Genomic DNA, 23,373 nt, shown 5'->3' on the forward strand with positions numbered 1-23,373 from the left:
CCGACTGTCCACAGAACGGGTCATCTTATTTCATTACTGAACTTCTCCTCTGCTGAAGTCACCTTCTGATGAACACTTACATGGGACACAGGTATCATTGTATCCTTCCTCCATTTGGATAGATCTATCCACATACTTCTTCCCCAGATGTCTTACAAAATTTCCAGTCATGTTCTTTTCCAAGTTCCTGACTATCATATAAAATAAACTGATATACATATATGTATATATATGTATATATAATACAATAAATTTATATAAAATAAAAATATAATAAATATGTAAATATACATTACATGTTATGAGATTCATATATATAACTTATTATATATATATATATATATATATATATATATATATATATGTATATGTGTGTGTGTGTGTGTGTCTGTGTGTGTGTATGACTTATTATAATAGTTTACAGGCTGTGGTCCAGCTAGTCCAACAATGGCTGTCTACCAATGGAAGGTCCAAGAATCCAGCAATTGTTCAGTTCACAAGGCTCGATGATTCAGCTGCTCTTCAGTATATACAAGGATCCCAAAGAAGTCGGCCCTAATGCCAGTGAAAGCATGGACCTGCCATTGAGAGCAAGAACAAGCAGGCAAAAGAGCAAGCTTCCTTCTTCTCTGTCCTTCATATAGGCTGCCACCAGAAGGTGTGCCCCAGAATAACGGTGGATCCTCTCACCTCAAAAGATTTGGATTAAATATCTCTCCACCTCAAAAGATTCAAATTAAAAGTGGGTTTTCCCTTTTTAAGAGATTTAACTAAGTGAAAAAAAAAAAAAAAAAAAAAACCAAAAAAAACAAAAAACAAACACCTCACAGGCATACTCACCTGTTTGGGTTTCAGCTAATTTCAGATGAAGTCAGAGTTGACAACCAAAGTTGACAAAAATAAGTGAGTTCTGTTTTAGTCCCACATGAACTAGCTTTGAGATAGCCAATCTAGTTTTCACTCCTTAATTGTGCTTTTGTGGTGGTGGTGGTGGTGGTGGTAGAGGAAAAGCTCTGCTTTCATCTCTGCTCATCAGTGACTCTCAGTCTCAGAGTGCTAAAACATCAATTCCATCTTGAAACTACATTTTCTGATTTTGTTTCGTGACTAGAGATCATTCCTCAAGATACCTAATAGGTCCTAGGCCTTCTACTATCAGTCCAGAGAAAAGTCATAATTACTGTCCTCAAGAGTCAACAAAAGAAAGCCTTGGCCAGGCATTATGGTACAAGTCTGTAATCCCAGCACTCAGGAGGCAGCAGAGATGATAGGATCAGAAGTTCAATAAAACAATATATAAAATAAACCCTCACAGAACAACCTCCATGTCAGTGGTGCAAGTGCTGGAGGAGACACAGCTCTGACACCTGCAGTAGTTTTGAGTTCGCTCCCCTCTTGGGTAAAGCCATTCAGATAAAGGCAAATTTTGGCTTTGTAGCAGAAAAGAATTTCAGGATAAGCCAGTATGAAGCAGAGTTGTAGTTTATTAAAGACAGTTTAAGGAACAAGGGTTAATAGGAGGTAAGATTACACCCAAAAATGTGAGTGTGGGATTCTTAAGGGAGAAGCACCCTTCATGTCTTTCTAATAGTCATACATAGAATTTTGTTCTATTATATAGAAGGCTATTATCTTGAAAGAGTTGTTAAATGTAAATGCAGTCACAGAATACTCATGAGGTATGTTGGACAGGATTATAACTATAACACACTAGATATCTTCACTGTGAACAAAATATCTTCACTGTGAACAAAAGTTAACAGTTTTGTGAGTGGAGTTTCCAGAAAATATCCAGGAGAATATTAAGGAATACTCAAGGTCATGTATACTTAGGCCTTAAATCTGGTTTATTGCTACTTTAACCTTTTTGAAGGTATGGGGAGGGGAGGGGCATTGATAAAGGGTCTCACTATATATGCAGGCTTTACTGGCCTAGAACCTGCTATATAGATCAGGCTAGCCTTCAACTCAAAAGATCAGCCTGTCTTAGTCTCTGAGTGCTAGGATTAAAAGTGTGCACTACCATGCCCACTTTTTTGTTTGTTTTGTTTTGTTTTGTTTTTCAAGGTAGAGTTTCTCCGTGTAGCCCTAGCTGTCCTGGAACTCACTCTATAGACCAGGCTGTCCTCAAATTTGGAGATTCACCTACCTCTGCCTCCCAAGTGCTAGGATTAAAAGTATGTGCTATCACATACACCTAAACTTATTTACTTATGTTATCTTTTTAAATGCAGACTTGTTCTGTCTGCATGTACACCTATATGCCTGAAGAGGGCATCAGATACCTTTATAGATGGTCAGGAGCCACCATGTGATTGCTGGGAATTAAATTCAAGACCTCTGGAAGAGCAGCCAGTGCTCTTAACTGCTGAACCATCTCACCAACCCACCCAAGCCCAGCTTTTTAACATTCTTTTTTGGGAAATATTTCTATATAAAAGAAAGATTGCCTGCATGTAAGCAACCTTCAAAGGAAATGTTAGTAAACATCTTGATTCTCAGGTGGTTAGAGACTACAACCATACTTTAGAGTAAAGGCTCCATTCTCTCTGCATCTTATCTCATCCCCAATCCTACATACAAGTGAGGGAGCTCCAGACATGGTAGGAACAGGCTGTGTTCTACAGCTTAGGCCTAGTCTAGCATGGGTAGGACTGAGAAATACCCACAAACTACAGCACTTTTAGTAAAGTAAAACACAAGTGGACAGAGCCTGAGAAAGACACCCAGGGCTGACCTCTGGCCTCCACATATACATGTTCACTCACCCATAGGGACACAAACTACACACACACTAAAATACAGTTCATCTGTATTTCCTTGAGTACCTCCTGTTCTATAATACTCTTGCTCTGTAAGAGATTCAGGTACACAGTTCAGAGTATTGGTTTAGGAAAGAAAGTCATGGCTAGAAAACACCAAGCTAAATAAGATTCAGGTTTCAGAGGCACAAGCAAGACACAGAGGTGAGGAAAGATCTGTAATATGAGCAGAGAGCAACTGTAAACAAGAGAAGCATCCTTCAAGTGAAGACATGTAAATGTCTTCCAAGGTCATCAGAGACAGATGGGGAGACCAGAGGCAGTTAAGAGGTACTAGTGGCTGAGTCCTGGAAGGTCTCAGAGAAGCCCTGAGAGCTCTCATCAGTGTAAACAGTCTTGCCACCACCAGAGAGAAGCCAGAGATGAGAAAGAGAGGAAGGTTTTCTTAACAGAGCAGAAACAGATGCAACAGGGAGTGGGGACTGCTCGAGCCCTTATGCACAGGCCTTGGTGGTCCTATTTTAAATTATTTCTGACTAAGGCCACTTGACAAGGAATATTTCATTTCTGTATCATATCAGGGTGCACAGCACAATATCAAGCATGGTGTCCACAATTAAAAGTTTTTCTTTTTCAACATGAAGCCTAATTTGACATTTATAGATCCCATATCAAGCCGAATCTGAATCTGGAGATTCTGCTACCAGCAACTTCTTTTAAAAAAAAAAATCAAGAGACAGAAAAAGGAGATGGGTTTGTTTATAGTTTTAGTCAGAACTGAGGAGGGTGGGGAGGTGTTCCTTTCTCCCCACTTTTTCTATGGCAGTGATACAATCAACAGAAAAGATGAAACAAAAGTCATGAAACAAGCCTATGTATGTATAGACTTAACTGTGAAACAAGCCTATGTGTGTATAGACTTAACTGTGAAACAAGCCTATGTGTGCATAGACTTAACCGTGAAAGAGTTCATCAGACTGTGAACCATTTTTCCTGGCAGGAGGCTGTCCTAGTTGTGGACCTCAGGCTATTCCCGCCCCAACACAGGATTTCCTGGAGGGTTATAATTCTTTAGGGTCCATGTAACTCTATGACAGACACTGTATGGCTTATGAACTATGCTTCCATCTTTTACACTTCTTGCTTTTCTGTAAGTTCTTCCAACTGGCCCCTTCCTGCTCCCTGCTCAGTCTCTATGTCACAAAGATCAAAGGTGAGAACACAGGGATTGGCTGTGGAGCTGAGGCAAGAAAGGTGTGTCAGGCTGAGGTGAAGATGGTTTCAAGGCCTTCACTTAGGGGTGTGGTCCCATCCTGCAGACCCGGTAGTCCCAGCTGGTGATTTATGGGCAGAAGGCATTACTAAGTCAAGGTTGGTGCTCTGTATGTTAGGAGGAAGCACAACTACTGAGAGCTGCAACACCACAGCCTGGAGCCCTGCGTGAGTGGCTCTCTCCTCACTGATCAGGAAATGAATGACATCTTGCATCTGCACATGGTATGACTAGCCTAATCTTGGCCCACCAAAGATGGCCAAAGTGTGGTGTGTCCTACATGCTGTGTCAGCCATTGGCTGTATGATCAAAATCATCAGTTTGTCAAAACAATGGACAAGTACAAAATATTCCTCTTAAAAAAAAACAAAGACAAAAAAACCAACTTAGTCGAATTAGCTGATAAGAATTCTATTCACTGGTGGTCTTCAGAGCAATCCCTTTAGGCACAGCTGTATTACCAACACAAATATAACAGTGAAGTTCTGAAAACTTAGTCTGTCGGGGACTGCAGTCCCCTGGATTCTTATCTTAACCCTCATTTTAGATTCTCAGAATGTCACACATTATACATTTGAGAAGCACTTGCCAGTTCCAGAAGAGGATTTCCTTCCATTTTACCTACAGCACCAAATCTGAAATCCCAGGACTGAAACTGTGCAATCTACAGCTGCACTCTAATGGACACGCAGCACTACCCTGACTGTGTAAACTATCTCAAACAGCCCGAGCAGGGCACACACTCGTCTCGGCTAAACAATGGGAAGTGTAAACTGGTAATCTGAAAGAGCCCAAGTATCCGACTTTCCAAAAATAATTAGAAAAAAAATGAATATCTTATTACTTTTCATACTCCTGAGACTGTATTTTATAGGTATCTGTATAAATAAAAAAAATCCACTTCACACACATGTAATATACAATACAAACTAACAAGTTGCGTTAGAAGTCCTTAAACATCTAAAACAGTTGAGCAACACAAGCATACACTTCTGTAAGGGTAAAAAATACAGCAAGCAAAATAACTTAGACTGCATCAGGATAGCTGTTGGCGCACAGACCTGGATCTACAGTAACAAGCGCAATGCAAACAAGCACTGAGGTCACTTCATGTAAGACAAGTCCTTCAAAGGACATTAAAGACTTGATTTTCATAACCTTTTTGGATTCTGGCTTTGTAATAAATATGTAATAAATATCTGCAATAACTGTATTGCATAGCTTATCTTTCTCCGTTGGAAAGTCTTTCTCTGGAGTCATAGTGTCTTAGAGGCATCCCTGGGGGTGGGGAGTTGGGACTTCGCAGCAAGTCCACTAACAAAGCCACTTTAGCATCTATGTGTTCCTGGAGCTGATAGATCCTCTCATCAATGTACTCCATAAGCTTCTTTTCCATCAGCTCCATGTTTTTAGAAAGAATCTTTTCCAAGTAGGAGCAAATAGGCTGCTCTTCCATCCTAAAAATAAAAATTACAGTGTATTAATGTTCTCTTATGTGATGACAAAACAACTGAGCCCCAAATGTCAGCCCCACTACACCATCAACACTGGCCTCTAACTGCCATCTCCTCAGGGCACAATTTCCAGCTCTAAAACCTACAGCAGTGGCCACCTTCCTGAATGCACAATATGTTCCTGCTTTTGTCTAGACAACTGAAAACAAGAGAAAGCAAAGACAACCCCTCCAAAAACAAAAACACTGCAAGAAACCTTCGACTGGGTCCCTAGCACTGCAAAAGACCAGGCTTAGGGGAAGGAGAGACAGCAGCTCAGTCACTAAAAGCTGTGCAAGCCTACAAGCTTGAAGATTCAAGTTAGAGTCTCATAATCCAAATTAAAAATTAAAATTAAAAGCTGGGGCTAGGGAGATGGTTCAGTTGGGAAAGCTATTGCCATACAAGTATGAGGACCTGAATTCCTATCCCTGGCACTCCATAAAAAACCTGATGCTACAGCCTGTATCTATAATCCCTGTGCTGAAGAGGCAGAAGGAGGATGCGTGACACTGGCTGGCTAGCTAACCTTGCCAAATCAGGGAGCTTCAGGTTCAGTAAGAAACCCTGTCTCAAAAACCAAGATGGGACATGATTGAAGAAGACATCCAAAAGTAACCTCTCCCCTCTACCCATATGCGTACACCTCATGCATACAGAAATACACACTATGTAAATTCACATAGACATGCCAGGTGTGGTAGTGTGAACTTAAAAATCCCAGCATTGGGTAGGTAAAGATAAAAGACAAGAGGATCTCAGAGGCTCACTAGCCAGCCAATCAAGTTTGGTCAGAGGGCTCTGGGCCAGTGAAAGATCCTATCTCGAAAGACAATGTGGGTGGCTTCTGAGAAACAACAACACCTGAGGTTGTCCTCTGGCTTCCTTCCATATGCTGAACATGCTTGACATGCAAGCATACACAAACACAAGGTGTGGCATACACCTCTAATTCCAGCACTTGGGAAAGGAGCCAAAAAGATCAAAAGTTCATGGTCAATTTCATAGACAATCGGAGGCTTGCCTGAGTGTAGCAGTTTGAATGAGAATGACCCCCACAGGCTCACAGATTTGAAAGTCTGGTCTCAAGTGTTAGGGAAGATATGGCCTTGTTGGAGGAGGTGTGCCACTGAGAGTGTGGGCTTTGAGGTTTCAAAACACCATGCCATTGCATGAGTTCACTCTCTGCATTGTGCTTAAAGATCAATTGTAAGATCTCAGCTAGCCTGCCTGCCTGCTGCCATGCTCCCCACTGTGATGGCCATGGCTATAACCCTTGGGAAAAATGAGTTCCCAAATTAAATGGCTTTTTGTTGTTGTTGTTGTTGTTGTTATTGTTTATAAGTTGATTAGGCCATGGTGTTTATCATGGCAATAAAAAATAACTAAGACACTGGACTACATGAGAATTTGTCTCATAAAAACTACTAAGCTTTTAGAAAAGGGCTGCTGTATTCAGTGAACACCAGGACAGTGAACCTCACAGTGGGGTCTACAAACCTTGCATCTCTCCTGCAGGGACTCAATGAGGTCCATAGGATTTCTATGCTAATAGACTGGTGATAACGACTCGTTCATCCTTATGCTCTTGTGAACACACAGTAGCATTTTCCAAACACACATTAAGTGTAATGCCACTGCTTGCCACTACTCGAGAGCTTGCAGAAACGTAGCAGTGATTCTTCTCTTCCCTAGAATGTCCTAAGGTGGTAGAGGTAGTGTATAAATATGTGCACTTCAGACAGTACCTTGCTTTGCTCTCAGTTGTCTTACTAGTTATATGTTGTAAGGTAATACATAGAAATCTGTAGCCAAAAGCTATACACACACACACCACACATATATGTATATGTAGATTTGCACATATTAAAAAATAATTTTCACTTAAGTTTTTGCTTATTTTCATACTTAGGAACCATGAAATAACATCAAAACTCATATTACCAAATATATATTTAACACTGTGCCATTTTATTATGTACACAGTATTTGTCCTCCCAAAACACCAGTCAAGATGTCGCCTTCCGTCTCCTAATTCCTATTAGTATGCTCTCTCCCATCTGCTGTGTGGCCGAATGAGTCTCTGGTGTCTCTCACCTCTCAGCTGAAAGCCATTTAGGTGGTTGTTTTTTATAATTGCTGATTACCACTCCACAGTGTGGATACAAGTTCTTAAATCATCTCTTAAAAACACAACTACTACGATAAAGCTTCTATGAACTTTATTGTTCACTGCATTTTTTAATGGCCATAAAATGTCATTTCTCTAAGATAAATAAATGCCTAGGAATATTTCTGCCAGGTCATATGGTAATGTGCATCTGAGTAGTTCAACTTGCCAAAATATTTTTGGGTGACTGTACCATTTTGATTACAGCAGCAAGCTGTGAGAGATCTAGTGCTCCATGTCCCTGTGAGCATTTTTAAGTTCTAGTCATTCCAAGAAACACACAGCATTCCTCTGGTTTTAATAAGCATTTCCCTGGCAACGGTGAAGCCAGTGCTGGCCACCCTTTGTGTTCATCTGCTTTCATTACAGCCTCCTCCTGGTGAAAAGATCCTTTGTCTTCTGCAGTTTACTTAGTATTGTTTTAAATGCTGAGTTGTGCCATTTCTTTCTGTTAGGAACAAGCCATTTCTTAGATTTGTGATCTATAAACATTTTCTTCCAGTTTACATTAAAATCAAGTTTGACATTTTGCTGGGGTCTACACATCATTTGTTTCGTTGATCATGTTTTGACAGTGTAGTTTTTCCTAAGTCCCCAGGTGTTTCTCCCATATAATTAGAACGTTTCTGTTTACTTTTGGGAGTAGGCCATCTGTGTTCATGTTCACAGAAGTGTGAGCTTTGGGTTAGGGTTAGGTTTGCCTGTGGAGAGCACACGGGCTTAGCACCACCTTTACCACTGCTCTTTCTAACTGAGCTGCAATGTTGCCAAGCCTCCTCTGTATTTCTGGCTATCCACCTGTGGGTCCCACTAGTACCACACCTAATGCTACCAAGGTAGCATGTCCAAAAGTGGAGAAATGATTTCTCTTGCTTTATTCTTTTGAAACTTTTTTTCTAGTTATCTTTCTACTTTATAGAGCTTTCTAATTCCAAGTTTTAGAATCATCTCCTCCATACTTATAAAAAAATCATGATGGCCCTTGACAGAACTACATCCAGTACCTATATCAATTAGGGGAAGACTATTGCTTTTACAAAGTAACAACATGGCATGTCTTACCATTATTTTAGGCTTTTTCAAAATTTCTTCTATTAATATGTTTTATAATTTTCAGTTCACAGATCCCATATTTTGTCAGATATAATTATTTTATAGATATTTAAAGTATGTATTTACATATATCTTGTTGGGAGCCAACTTTAAGTAGAAAGCAGCTATCAACTTTGCAGCCATCTGGAGCCATATCCCCTATGAGAGACTCGTTTTTCAAAAGCCTGTAACAGCTGAAGCACACTCTGATAAATATAGTTTATCCCACATAGCTTGTTTTGCTGTTTAGTGACCCCAGCTGCATGGTGCACGTGGTAAAATGTTTTCACCTGTGTTCCCCTGCTTGTGCTTATAAATACCCAGGATTTCCTTGTGTGTGTGGTGTAGTAGAGTAGGAGTTGTGTGTGTTGGAGACAGTAAAGGAAACTTGACTACAGATCCTCTGGTTTGTTTCCATTCTTCGAGTCTCTCCCTTCTTCCCCCGACTCTCTCTCTCTTGCTAGACCCTGATCCGCAGACCGGAGCGGCAGCTTGGGCTGGGAAACAGTGGCTGCCAAGCGTGGAGTGGAGAGGGCTGCAACAATATCTTATGTATTTAAAGTTATGTAGTATCTAATTGGGTACAAGGGTAATAGCAGCTTCATAAAATAAGAAGTCTTTTTCTCCTTTGATTTTTCGGGATTATGTAAAAAATGGTGTTCTCTAAATGTTTGGCAGAATTCTCTAGTGGAACTATCTGGACCAGGATTTTTCTTCTCATAAACATTCTTGTGTTAGTTGGCTTTTCATCACTGTAATAATATCTGATATTAAACACCAGGTTTACTTGGCTCGTGGTTTCAGAGTTTTCAGTATACAGTCTGCTGTGGACCTGGGGTTATGCAGAGCATACATGGGAGAGGCCATGGCAATGTGGTTCACCTCATAGTGGCCAGATACTAGAAAAGAAGAAACTGGGAAGGGCCTGGGATGGGACATCCTCCAAAATTATGCCCCAGTGACCTATTTCCTCCACCTCAGCCCCTTCGTATCATCTCTAAACAATACTATTAAAGTACAATTCCATCAGTCTGAGTGCCCTGCTGATCAAATTACCATGGAATGACTAGATCCACGAAGCCAGCAGTTCTCACACATTAGATACTCACATATCAGATATTTATATTATGATTCATACTAGTAGTAAAATTACAGTTATAAAGTAGCAACAAAATATTTTTTATGGTTGGGGGTCACCACAACATGAGGAACTGTGTTAAAGGGTCGCAGCATTAGAAAGGTAGAGACGCACTGCACCGAGCGGAAATTAAACCTTCAACATGGGGGCAAACCACATTCAAACTGTAATTCCCTCCCACTACAAATTCAGCACTTGTAGTGACTATAAGGTCATTCCATTATCTACTTGTGTAGATAAGTTGTGTTCTGTAGCTTGCATTTTTTGAGAAGTTAATCCATGTCCTCTAAGTCATTAAATTTGCAAGCATTAAGTTACTCCCACAGCCCCTTACTGCCTGTAAGATGTCCAAGGCTGTGCATGATATTCCCCTCTGCAAATCATATTGGTGCTTGTATCTTCTCCCTTATTGTCTAGTCTTAATAGAAGCTTACCAACTTTAATGAAACTTTCAGAGAATCATCTTTTTATTTCATTGGTCTCTTTATTGTTTTCCTGTTGTATGAACCTCCTCCTTTGGCTTCCTGAATGCTGGCACTGCAGGTTTGTGCCCCAAGTGGACTTTTAATTCAGTCTTTAATGTGATAGGACTACTCGGAGCAACTATTTGATTGTTTAGCTTGAATTTTTTTTTTTAGTATTGTATGAATATTTTGCTTGCATGTACACGTATGTTCCATGCATGCCTGGTGCCCAGAGAGGTCACTGAAATACTGGGACGAGAGTTACAGGCTAGTTAGAGTTGTGAGTTTGTGGTGCTGGGAATTAAAGCAACACTTGTTCTCACCTGCTGGGCCATCTCTCCAGCCCATTCTCTCCAGTCATTCTTTTGGGGTAGTTTGGTGTCACTGTCCTCAGAGCCATCTTCACTAACAGCATATGATACTACAGACACTTGTCGTTGCTTCTTTAACTAAAGCCCACAAACTCTGGTCTCTGAATTCTTATTCAACTTAATGTATTTTAAAACCACTTCTGTTGACACTTTTGTGTCTGATGTGCATGCTGTATGCATGTGCACTTGCCCATATGGATGCACACATGTATGTACACAAGAGCTTTAGAACAGAAGGCTGATATTCAGTGTCTATCTCTGTCACTCTGTCACATTTGTTGAGACGAGCCTTTCACAGAACCCAGAGCTCACCAATTTAGTGAGATTAGCCAGCCAGCAATCCCCTCAGTACTCCTGTCTGTGTTTCCTCAGGACCAGGATTATAGGCACACACTACCACACTCAGGCTGTATTTTTTTTAAAAAAAAATATATATATATATATATGGGTACTATGGTCTGAAACTCAGGTCCTTATTCCTGCACAGCAAGCACTTTACCAACTGAGCCATTTCTCCAATTCCTGGACTTCTTGAAACACATAAACTGTGTTGCTTAATCATCCAAGTGTTTGGAAATTTTCTTACTGTCTTTCCTTTACTGTTAAGTGATTTCTTATCTGTCTTTACAGTTGGAGAAAACACCTTCTATAATTTCAGTCCTCTTAAATTTGGTGAGGCTTCTTTATGACTTGAGATACAATGTATTTCTGTGACTCTTCCACAGACATGAAAAAGCTATTCTGCTCTTGTCAGTAGAACCTAGTATAAGTGCTGATGTAATCATGCTGGTTGGAGATGTTTACTTCCAAACTGATAAAAGTACCATTTCCAGATGTAAACTTTAAACTAAGACAGACCAAAGTCCTGTATTTCAACTAGAACAACATTTTGACAAACTATATCTGTGAAAAGGATTAGGAATATGCCATTTGGCAACACGTTCATCAAATAGATGCTACAAAGATAATGCACTGAGACCAGAGGATAAGAGGTTCTGCACTATAAATAATTCACATAGAACTACAGTTTTGACAATAAAGTAACCTGAAACAAACACAGGCTATAAAGGTAATCTCTTACAGTGACATGCATAACAAACCTAATCAAAAATTATAAATTCTCATCATTTCTCCAAATTCATGCACACAGCTTTCTATTGCAACCATTAGCTGATAGCTGGAACTCTTCCACAAATGCCTGAAACCCATGCAACGGCAATCTAGATATTTGTTTCAACGCAGTCCATTCTATTCTATTCCTAGTAAGTAATGTCAGTGATGAGCTGTAAATGCTGAAAACAGCTCATCAGGCAGTGCACCTGAGGCAAATCTGTTTCCCTTCATCTAACTCTCCCACCAACCAAATCTCAACTATATTTGACTTAAAATAAAATACTTACGGAACACCAACAATGCCCTCTCGGGGTTTGGAGATGGTTTCTTGCCACCTGGCATTATGTCCCACACGGAGCTGGTTGACCTGACTACACAAATTCTGAAGAAAAGGCAGCAACTCAGAGTTGGGCACATTTGAGTTGCCACTTGCCTTCTTTGGTAAGAAAGAAGACACTGCGTTTTTAAGATCACTTTCAAGGGAATGGTTTTGTGGCATAAGGTGACACTCATCATGGTTTGTGGTATTTCCTTCTCCAGATGGCTGTGTGCTTTTATCAATAAGAGCCTTTAAATTTTCAGTGATGGCTGAAGGTGTCAATCCAGTTCTAAAAGGAAAAGGTGTAGAGGATGCCTTGTCTAAGACTCCTGAAGACGGTGAAGACTGCAGTGCAATTAGATGCTTGTGTCCTGTTGTTCCCAACACCGACTGAAGTTGATCCCCGAGGGGAAGACAGTTCTGGACAAGGAAAATAAGCAAATATTAAAGAGTAAAGTCTAGCCTCTGGAGTGGTTGCTATAAGTCAGGCACTGTGCATTCTTCCTTTGATCGTGCATGTCCATGAAGAGAGCTGTTATTGTTCAATGTCACCAAGAGGACACCAAGGGAAAAGTCCTGCCCAAGGAAACCAGTCAGTAAGTGGCAGGGTTGAGATATAGACCTAAAATTCTTTAAAAAAACAAAACAAAACAAAACAAAAACCATTTATGTATTTTATCTGTATGAGTGTTTTGTCTGTATGTCTGCTTACAGTCGAGAAGAGGATATCAGATCCCATTATACTAATGGTCATGAGCTGCCATGTGGTTGCTGGGACCTGAACTCAGGACAGCCAGTGCTCTTAACATGTAAGCCATCTCTCCAGTCCAACCTAAACTCCTTTTAATCATTTCACTGTAGCTTTTCTAAGGAACATATTAAAATATACACTACTATTATGGTAAAATACACTAGCAGTTTGTAATGTTTTCACTGCTTTCTTATGGCAGTATAGTATTAATTAGTCACAATAGTTGATTATTTTCTTTTAGATTTCTTTAATTTTTATTTATATGTATATGCATGTATGCCTGAGCATATGTGTTTGCACCAGGTACGTGCAGGTGCCCACAAGGGAAGGAAAGGATGTCAGCCTCTGGAACTAGAGTTTCTACTACTTGTGAGCCACCTGATGTTGATGCTGGAAACAGGACCTGCTATTCGGGCAGCAAGTACTCTTCACTGCTGAACCGTCTCTCTAGTCCCAGTTAATCTTCTCAAAATTTAACTTGTAATTTTTAGATATATAATAAACTTTTTTACATATAATAAACATATATATTAATATTTGAACTATATATTTTTAATATAAACATTCATTTTACCTCACCATATCTTTTGCAATGAGTTTTCATAAAGGTTACAAGGTAGACAGTTGTACTATAGAAGTAGATGCTCTGTGGGTACATTTGTGACATTTCTGATGACTGAAATGACCTTGGCTGCATTTGCTTTAGTTATTTTTAGGATAATAAGCATTATATTCTAGAGCCATAAGTAAACTTAGTATAAGACGAGCCTGGCTTATGTTAAGGAGAAGCCCACACTACCTTTCTAGTATGCCTTTCAGTTTTTTCAATAAGAAAAGTAAAATACCTCTAGTCCAATGAACACTGTCATACAAATGATTTAATTTTAACTTCAAAACATAGATGCCAATGATGGATGCCATTATGGCTGGTCAACAGATTTTCAGAGACCAGTCCAAAAAGTAATCAAGATTACCTGAAAAACTATGCTCATATATGTTCATCTAAATGTTCTAATTATCACAAGGCTAGGCCAGAGCTGCAAGGCATTTATCTAACAAATGTTTACCAGAAGTCCCCTCTGTGCTATGTTTCATTTCAAGTGTAAGAAATACATCAGTGAGCAAACCAAATTACATCCCCTAACCTCATGGAGCCTACGTGATGCATAAGTACGGGAAGACCCAAGGGAGAGAGGGAATCTACCACAGGATGAAGACGATGATAAATACGTTAGGGGACATCAGGGAGGAAAGGAGGCTAGTGGTCAGGGAAACAGAGGTCGGGGCTGAGGTGGTGTCTGTAATAAGACAGTCTCCACCTAACTTTACTGAATTTCATTTTTCAAAAAGCTCCTTCTAGAGAAATATTACCCTGTCGTTAATTTATCCTGTTCTACTGAATGTCAGTTTTGAATAAACCTGAACATATTTCCACAACAACCACCACCACCACCAACAAAGCACCAACAGTTATAACATTAGATATCTTTCCTTTAGCTTGAAGCTTTATTCAATCATAACCAAAATGCCATTTCTTTATTATAGCTAAAAAGTGTGCACTAGGGAATTGATATATACATACTAACAGTAATGGTATTTATACTATAGTCCATGTCAAAATCAAGGGTTATCATTAGCTTAACAGAAAGAAAAACAGATAATCATAAATGTAAAAGTATTGGCTAAAGGCAATCCTTTTTGACAGTAAATCCTGACTGGTTATCTGTAAGAATTCACTGATTATAAAAATTAGCCAACGGTAATGTAAAATGCAGTAGCAGAAAACAGCATGGAAATCCCTCACACATTTAAAAATATAACTATCACGTGGTTGAAAAGCTCCACTGTGGGCTCCGGAATCCCTGGCCACAGGGTACGTAGTAGTAACCCACCATTTTAACTGTCAAGGAGGAAGCCCTTCCATGTGTTTCCATGTACAGAGAAAAGGACATACACAAACTGTTGCCTTGGTTACCTCTGGGGAACAGAATGACAGCAGCAAAAACACTGGTTTTCCACCAGTAATTTTCTTTGAGTGAAACTCATGGGATAGAAAACTTATTATTAATAGAATAAAACCAGAAAAAAAAATGTAATTTTTCCCAGTCAAGATTTTTAAGACAGAAATTAGTGAGCTAATTATATTTAATTCATTACTCTCCTCTAACCATCTCCATAACCCTTGCATAATTACTTTTTTGCTTTTTTATATCTACTAAGAGACTATATAATACACATGAACTTTGCCTCAGAAGTCACCATCTAAAATACTGATTCCTGAACTCTGTCCTGTTGCAGGTAAGAAGCAAGGGCTTGGAGCCAATCTTCTGAAGACATTAGAAAAACTTTGCATTCTGTAGAACATACTTTAAGAAAAATCAGACTAGCCGACATGGTGGTAGTATGTCTTTGATTCCAGTTGTCAGGAGGCAGAAGTAGAAGGATCTCTGTGAGTCTGAGGCCAGCCTGGTCTACAGAGCAAGTTCTAGATCAGCCCAGACTACAATAGAGACCCTAGCTAAAACAAATTGAAAAGAAAAATCAAACTGTCATAATCCTAAAAAGGGACAAACCTCACAAGCTGACAAGTATTTCCACTATCCTCACTATTTCTTTATATGTCCACCTTCTAATTTCTTCTTTATGTCTAAATAGCTTGAGGAAAAAACTGTTTGCAATCAATACCTCCCAAACCCAGCTACTACTGAATCCTCTATAATGTGTTTTATATCCTACTGTTATTTAAACTCACTCCCAGAAGCACTGAAAGAAGTATTCATATGATAAACCAAACTGGCAATATATGTATACATACACACAATGCCATAAAGAAAACAAACAACTCTCTACCTGCAACTTTAATCTCAATTTAGTGAGAAAAACTAACAAAGTGGTCAGAAAGATACAAATAAAACTATGATAGAGATTAAGAGGGATGTGCTACTATAAACTGGGTGACAGAAAAGGTGTCATTAAGGGTATAATAATTAAGGTAAAATTAGAGTAGTAAGAACATTAAGAAAATAGATACAGTGGGCAGTGGTGGCACCTTCCTTTAATCCCAGCACTCTCGAGGCAGAGGCAGGTGGATCTCTGAGTTCAAGGCCAGCTTGGTCTACAAGGTATATAAGCTCAGTATAGCTAAGGCCACAGAGAAACCCTGTCTGGGGGGTTTGGGGCAAAAAAAAAAAAAAAAAAAAAAAAAAAAAAAAAAAAAAAAAAAAAACCCACAAAAAATAATACCACAAGAGGTGAGTTCCAGCCAAAGAAAATAACTGAATATAGAGGCCCTGAGGTAGCAACATGTTTGCTTATGTGAGGAATAGAAACATCAGAATTTCAATATGGGACCCAAGCATCTGTAGCCAAGTTGAGGAAGGAAAGATGGCCAAGACACTCAAATATCTACATGCAAAGACAAGTAGTCAGGGCTTTACACAGGAAGCTGCGCTTCCTTTTGAGTTCATTCTGCTTGGATGTTAAAGGTGGGCTGTGGTTGAACAGGAGCCTAAGTTATCCAACTGAGATAATGCTGGACAGGAAGTAAACCAGAGACTGCCATCTGTTTTAAAATGCTTTTGCAGATTCCAAATCTTCTGTTCTCCTGGTTGTCTTACTTCTGCCCATACTCTAGGACTGCCCTGACTCCAGTAGTGAAACCATATGGTATTTACAAGTTTTTTTCAGTAGTTAGCTTACATTTCCACACCAACACTGTGATCTTTACAGTGGTATCACATAAATTTTGTGAAGAGAATTTCATTATAAATATATTACTTTAATCTCACTTTAGTGAAGCTGAAGGAGACAGAACTACTGAGTGACAAGACAGGAGCTCACCTGGCATAAAACCTGCCTTTTTTTGATGGCACTTGTTAGTTGGTCACACTGGTGCCTTCTGTTCTTCTGGTGACTCCTTCCTCTCCCTACAGTTTGCCAGATGTAACTACTTTGCAAGGGTCTTTCTCTCTAGTTTCAGTCTCTCTGTTTAGTGTTTCTGCTGTGGGCACACTTCCCCCAAGCCTCCCTTCTATCCAGCTCCCACCTCCCCTCCTGATCCTATCTGCTAATGCTGTATATAATAGCCTCCCAGGCAATCCCTTGTTCACAGCTGAATTTAATATATCCCAAGTTAGACTTCATTTACCAAGTGCCCTCATCCCCTTGGTTCCATTTATATTTCTGGTACTGCCATCCTCAAAACTTCAATTTTTCATCTGACTTTATTTTCTCCTTCAACAGCAATATTAACTGTCTAATCACAATGACTCTGTGCTTCCTGGCTTATTAATCTCAGAACCCAGTGTCACAAACCTAGTGTAAACCACATCATCTCTCATGAGTGGGGAAATCCCATACAGCTGGTCTCTCTGTTGTAGTCTTTTGATTTACCTTCCACATAATAGTTGTTTGAAATCTTTTTAAAATAGGCCAAAAGCATTTACACACTAAAGATAGCATCAAAGCTCTCTATGATCTAGCACAAATCTTTAAATCTCTCCTGTCTCCTCACTCCCTTTCATTTCTTAGCTAGATCCTACTCCTTCCAGCACAGAGGATCATACCCATTACTGGAATTTCTCTAAAGTAACCAGACTCCAGTTGGACGTGAATACCCCACCTTCCTCTTCCATAACCCAAATGAAATGGAACTTACTTCAGTTTACTTTTTTTCTTGGTAGTTCTCTGTGTAACCCTGACTGTCCTGAACTCATTCTGTAGACCAGACTGGCCTCAAACTCAAGATATCCACCTGCTTCTGCTTCCTGAGTGCTGAGATTAAAGTCTCTGGCCATTATACCTTTCTTAATCTCATCATTTGCCACATATAATGTGTAAATATAGGCTACACACTGACTGACCACCTTTATACCCTCAAAAGAGAATAAGCCAGAGTCTTATTCATTGCTGAATCAATGCCTAAAATGATCTGAGGAAAAACTGAAGATATCAGTCAGAACATTTTGTAGAAGGGCAAGCCTACAAAATGTGACTTTTATAAAAATTAAGAATAGATGACAGTTAAGTGAGTAGTAGAAATTAATTAAAAAATATGTACACACACATACACTGTGTTACTCTATTAAAGGCTAGCATTAAAAAATTGTTTGGTTTTGGAGTTTTTTTCTGTTGTTTTTTTGAGGAAGGGTGTGTGTGTGTGTGTGTGTGTGTGTGTGTGTGTGTGTGTGTGTGTGTTTGGGAGCAGGGGAGAGCTGAAGTCAGATGATTATCTCAAGTTCTCACTTTCCACCTCTTTGGGACTAGGTATATACCCTACCAAGTGGGTTGTGAACTTCAAGGGATTTTCATGCCTAACTTTCTGTAGGAAAACGGGGACTACAGACATGTTTAAAAATACTTCCTGCTTTTACACAGGCTCTGGGAATCCAAATTCAGGTTAACTCACTGAACCATCTTCCCAAAACAGCATTTAAAATTTTAATAGAATGCATCTCTACTTGCCTGCTGCTGAAACCTAATCATATTCATCAGCTGCTGGGCTCCAGGGGATAACTTGGACCCCATGGACTCCATTATGCTTTGGATGTTGTCAAGGTCTATCCGTGATCCCAGAGCAGCAGAGCTTGGTGAAGAATTTGCAGACCGTGGTCTCAAGTGCACCACAACTTTACTGACGAGCACACACTGCTTTTCACCGAAGGACAACAACTGTGATGAAACAAAACATCCCAGGAAATGACGGTGGTATTACAAACAACTATCATTCAGGAAGACTTTTTAGTATTTATCAAAGCAAGACAGGGCATTCAAGAGTCTATAAATTAACTTCAAGTGCATTTAACATTTCCTTTATAGTAGTCAAAGTTAGAAAATAAACTCCAATATATCATGAGGCAAACACCAACTAATTAAATAAAGAAATCTTTTCCAAGCCATAAGACATTAAAAAAAAGAATATTAAAGTTTTGTTTACTTGGCTTAAGGAATTAAAAGGAAACCACACCTGGCTGGTGGTATAGCTCAGTGGTATAACATTTGACTATCATGCTCAAGATCCCAGATTTGAGTCCTCCATATGACCAGGGGAGAAGAAGAAACCCAAGAACCCTAGATCTTAGCATATCCCAGTTGGCTTTAATATTACTTAGTATAAAATAAAATTATCTAGATGCCCATTCAAGATCTATCTAAATCCTTACCATAATTCCATCTTCTGTAGCACAGAAAGGAAGGGATGTAATGCCAGAACTACTTAATATGCAGTGTACATAATAATATACATAATAATCTTAATATTTAATAGCTGGTGGTTTACATAGAATTCGGAGGTCAGAGTGACTTTCTAACTGGTGCAGGACATTCAGTGGGTGTAAGGTCTCCTGGCTTTTTTCACCATACATTTTCCATTTTTGTTTTTTGTGTCTTCCCATTACCTTTGGGGTACAATAGGAGACAATGGTAACTCCTACATGCTGGGTCAGTGCTTGCCCCTAAGCCATACTCCCAACACTCTGGCAGTTTAGACTATGCATGTTTCTGAACCAAAAGACATTTCATACATGCTATAAAGAGAATGACTTTAAATAAGACACACATGAGTTTAAATTGTGAGTTCTGCCATTTTGTAACCTGTGCAATCCTGGGCAAATACTAACACTGAACCAGACGATGGTAAGATGACTTTGAATAGAAGTTTGTGTGGCCAAATACCCACTCTGTATCACTAAGTAATACTCTGAATTCTCTATTAGGAACATTTACACAAGCTTTGATATATGCCAGAGGGGCTCACTAATTGAAAGCTCTCTTCAGACTAACACATACTTCCAAAGAACAGTTACAAAAATTATTTACTTTGAAAGACACATGGACTCCACTCACAAAGACAAGGGTCAAAAAAACTCAGGCTCTATAAACTCAAGAGTGGTACCAAAAAAGTCTGTGACAGTCCTCAACAGTTAAGGAAACACTCTTTAAGTGTGCATTCTACCTTGGAATTACCTCCCTTCTTTTATCTATGCATTTCCACTTTTTTGTTTCTTCAGACTCTCAGTAGGTAGCTCTGGCTGGTCTGGAACTCACTACATAGAGCAGGCCTCAAACATACAATGCTTCTGAGATTCTGGGTGCTGGAATTATAGGTATGTGTGTCATCATAATGGGTCCTACTCTTTCCTTTATATTTTATAATCCTAGGACCCTTTTTCACCATCAACTATAGTGTCTTTTTGTTTGTCTTTTGAAACAGGGTCTCTATGTAGCCCTGCTTGTTTTAGAACTCACTGTGTAGATCAGGCTAGCTTTAAACTCATAGCAATACACCTGCCTCTGACTTTGCCTCCAGAGTACTGAAATTAAAGGTCTGTGCCACCATAACCAGAGACTGCAGTATATATTTTATATTACATATAATCATTAAATTTGATTATCATGTCTTATCCCACTAAAATAGATGCAACATGAAGGCTGGCACTTCAATTTTCAACTGATATTCCTAAATGCCTAGTGCAGTATCTGTTATCAACAGGTACTAAAATATATGCTAGATGAATTAAATTACTTTATGTAAAATGCCTTTACAGGCTATTAGTTTATTCCACTTAAACAGATGTTGGCACAACCAGCTTTGTGAACTGAGCTCTTCAATGAAAATAATTTATTTTTCTTATTTTAAAACTAAGTCTTACAGTCTTCTGTGATAATAAGCACATGATTCTAGATATTTAAAAAAAGACCCAAGAATTTGGTTTCTAAGGTCCATTAATTTTCTTCATGAATTAGGTTCAAACAGTTAAGTAAGCTGGCACTGGCCAAAGTACTACTTGGCAACACAGCTTAATTAGTATTTATAATGTCACTTGAGTATTCCAACTCAGAACCTATTCCTAAACTCTGAAAACATCACTAATACTTATTTCAGGAATAGTATTCTGGCTGAAAACAACAGTCCAGATTCCTTAGGACTTCTGGCTCTCATTTGACCTTTTCCTCCATTCTTTAGACGCAGGGCCAGTGTCACATCTGCCTTTTATGGTACTACAGTTATAGAGAAAGACTTTTAAAACGTTCTTAGCTGAGCTTCCCAAGGCTTCAAAACATAGTACTACTACATTAGCAGAACATTTTCTCTAACTAATATAAATTACCTCACTTTAAAGAGCATTTCAATGTTTAAAAGATTGACCATTTTTTAGAAAATAATACCCCTTTACAAGCTACCTAAGCATTTCTGGACTAAACCTAGGGACCTAGCTGGACTAATTATACTGCCAAACCAAGAGAAAATAAGTATGTACAGAACAAAAACAATTTGGTTAACTTTAAATCTTAAATGTAGTGAAGACTTACCTTTATTTTACAGGCATGTGTGGGAGACTCCAATTTTAGGTATTTTTTGTACAGTAAGATCTTTTCATTTTCACTAAAATAAAAGAATTCATTTTTAACAGCTATTGGTTGTAAGCATTAACATATACTTAAGAACAAATGACCCAGGGACATTCCTTCATCTCTGGGATTCCCTTTTCCTGGTCAGGCACAGGGTGTAAGAGGCTCCCAACTGTGCTGCACTGCTTGGAGGAGCAGTATCTGCTTACCAGCTATGTGGAAACTAAATAAGGTAGCACATGGCATATTTTAAAGCTCAGTAAATACCACTATCATTTCCAACATGTGTAGGACACAGAGTCTGCATTATATTAAGGATAGAACTGGGCATAACCCTTAGTCTCTTAGTAGGAGACTAAGGGGGTTAAAAATCACAAATTGTTCATCTTGTAATAGGTTGATAAATAGGCTGACGTGACAGTCTTAGTTTGATATCCCAATTATAGGAGCTTTCTAGAAGGGAATATTCAGTTTCAGAATGTCTAATGGCTGTAAAACAGATCCTGCTGAATTATATGAGAGGAACAGGAATACTTACCTGGACTTCATTCTAATAAAACTCTTCCACTAATCATCAGTGACCTGCCAATTCACTTCCAGTTAATTAGCCCTAAATTTCCATTTTTATAAGCTTGCTCATCTACCCTGTCATTTGAAGGCTTAGTGGTCTAACCTATGTTTATTGGCATGTTTTTAATTTCTCTCCCCTAATGACTCCTGGCAATGCTAGAAAATCTACAAATATCAAGAGCTGAGAATTAAAGACACTGATTCATATGAACACTTTCACCTAGACAAGTCACAAACCTGTCACCCAGGACAGTGCAGACATTCTTGCCTCGACTGGTTCCACAATACTCCTCTCCCAAGTACACTTCCATGTTTCTTGCTGAACTCAGAATGCCAACCGAAAGGATTTCTTCACCCCCATTAGGCCCACACTTCAAGTAAATGAAGCAGGGGTTCTCATCTCGGGAGCTCAAGCTGCTTTTCAGACTCACCAGATCCGAGCTGAGAAGGAAATCGAAAAACAAAACAAAACAAAAACCATCACACAGAGAACTTTTCTGAGTAGACTCATAACCCATTGATCCCTTCAAACTCACTTCTACTTGCCATGAGAATCAAGACCCTTCCCCAACACCCACAGATACTTCACACAGAATTCATAAGGAACAGACCTGAGGCGCTAGGGCATTCATTCCCTTCCACCTTTCCTAGACCGTGGACAGTCTATTCAAATATCTAATTCATTCGCAGGCAATTAAAAGCGTTTACTGAATGTAAAAATAACGATGTGTCTATTTCTAAGATGCCGTGGTTCTTGTTCCGTTCTTGTTCCCCCAAATGGAAGACTGGGAGAGTTCGCGGGTGGGGGCGAGGAGGAATTTAACAGGAGCCTGTGGAGGGGTCCCGCCTGACTCTGGGATCCTGAACACGAGTTTCACAGCCTCTCTGGCCCGGCGCAAACCACTTGCCCGCAGCCTCGCCCACCTCCAGGCACCGCCGCCCTCCGCCCACCCCCGCCGGCCCCGCGGCCTCGCTCTGCTCCCTCGCCCGTCTCGGCTCCCGTCCTCCTCCCAGCTCCTCAGCAGCGTGACTGTCACCCGGCCCTGGCCCGGCGTACCCCGGAGCTGGCGGCTCCAGCAGCTGCTCGAAGTCCAAGTCTTGGGCACGTGGCCCAGTCCGAGTAAGAAGGAGGCTTTGGGTCAGCGTCCCGCACGCTACATCCCAGGACGAGGTCAGAGTCGGGCCGCTGTCCAGCCCCGCATCTTCGATCGCAGTCTCCATTCTGTCTCCTCCAGCCCAGGCGGCGTCGGAACTTTCTCGCGGAGCTTTCGTTTCCTTCAGTGCCCAGTGGAAGTGAAGGTTCCGCACAACTTCCGGTTTTTTTTTTTTTTTCCGCCTCAAATCCCGGGAGCCACCACTCGTACGCATGCGCATTCATCTCACATCCAGAAGTTTGTTTAAAATCTTCGCGGGAGAAGCTCCAGGATTTCGCTTGTGCGCAGAATTCCTCCGCCCCTGGAGCAGGTGCCGTGCGCATGCGCAGTACTCTACGCGCGGAAACGAAGGGG

The 23,373-nt window shown here is 39.9% G+C and overlaps 1 protein-coding gene across 1 annotated transcript; it reads right to left on the minus strand.

The window, feature by feature from the left end:
* Positions 1 to 1,466: 1,466 nt before the first annotated feature.
* C1H10orf88 (chromosome 1 C10orf88 homolog) lies at positions 1,467 to 23,160 on the minus strand. Its single transcript, XM_034488992.2, has 6 exons — positions 22,923 to 23,160; positions 22,103 to 22,306; positions 21,257 to 21,329; positions 18,410 to 18,616; positions 12,164 to 12,615; positions 1,467 to 5,492 (listed from the first exon to the last, which is right to left on the minus strand). Exons 1-6 carry the CDS (start codon positions 23,084 to 23,086, stop codon positions 5,258 to 5,260), a joined length of 1,335 nt encoding a protein of 444 aa, XP_034344883.1. The 5' UTR covers positions 23,087 to 23,160; the 3' UTR covers positions 1,467 to 5,257.
* Positions 23,161 to 23,373: the final 213 nt, after the last annotated feature.

This window comes from Arvicanthis niloticus, chromosome 1 (assembly GCF_011762505.2).
Source record: "Arvicanthis niloticus isolate mArvNil1 chromosome 1, mArvNil1.pat.X, whole genome shotgun sequence".
NCBI lineage: Eukaryota > Metazoa > Chordata > Mammalia > Rodentia > Muridae > Arvicanthis > Arvicanthis niloticus.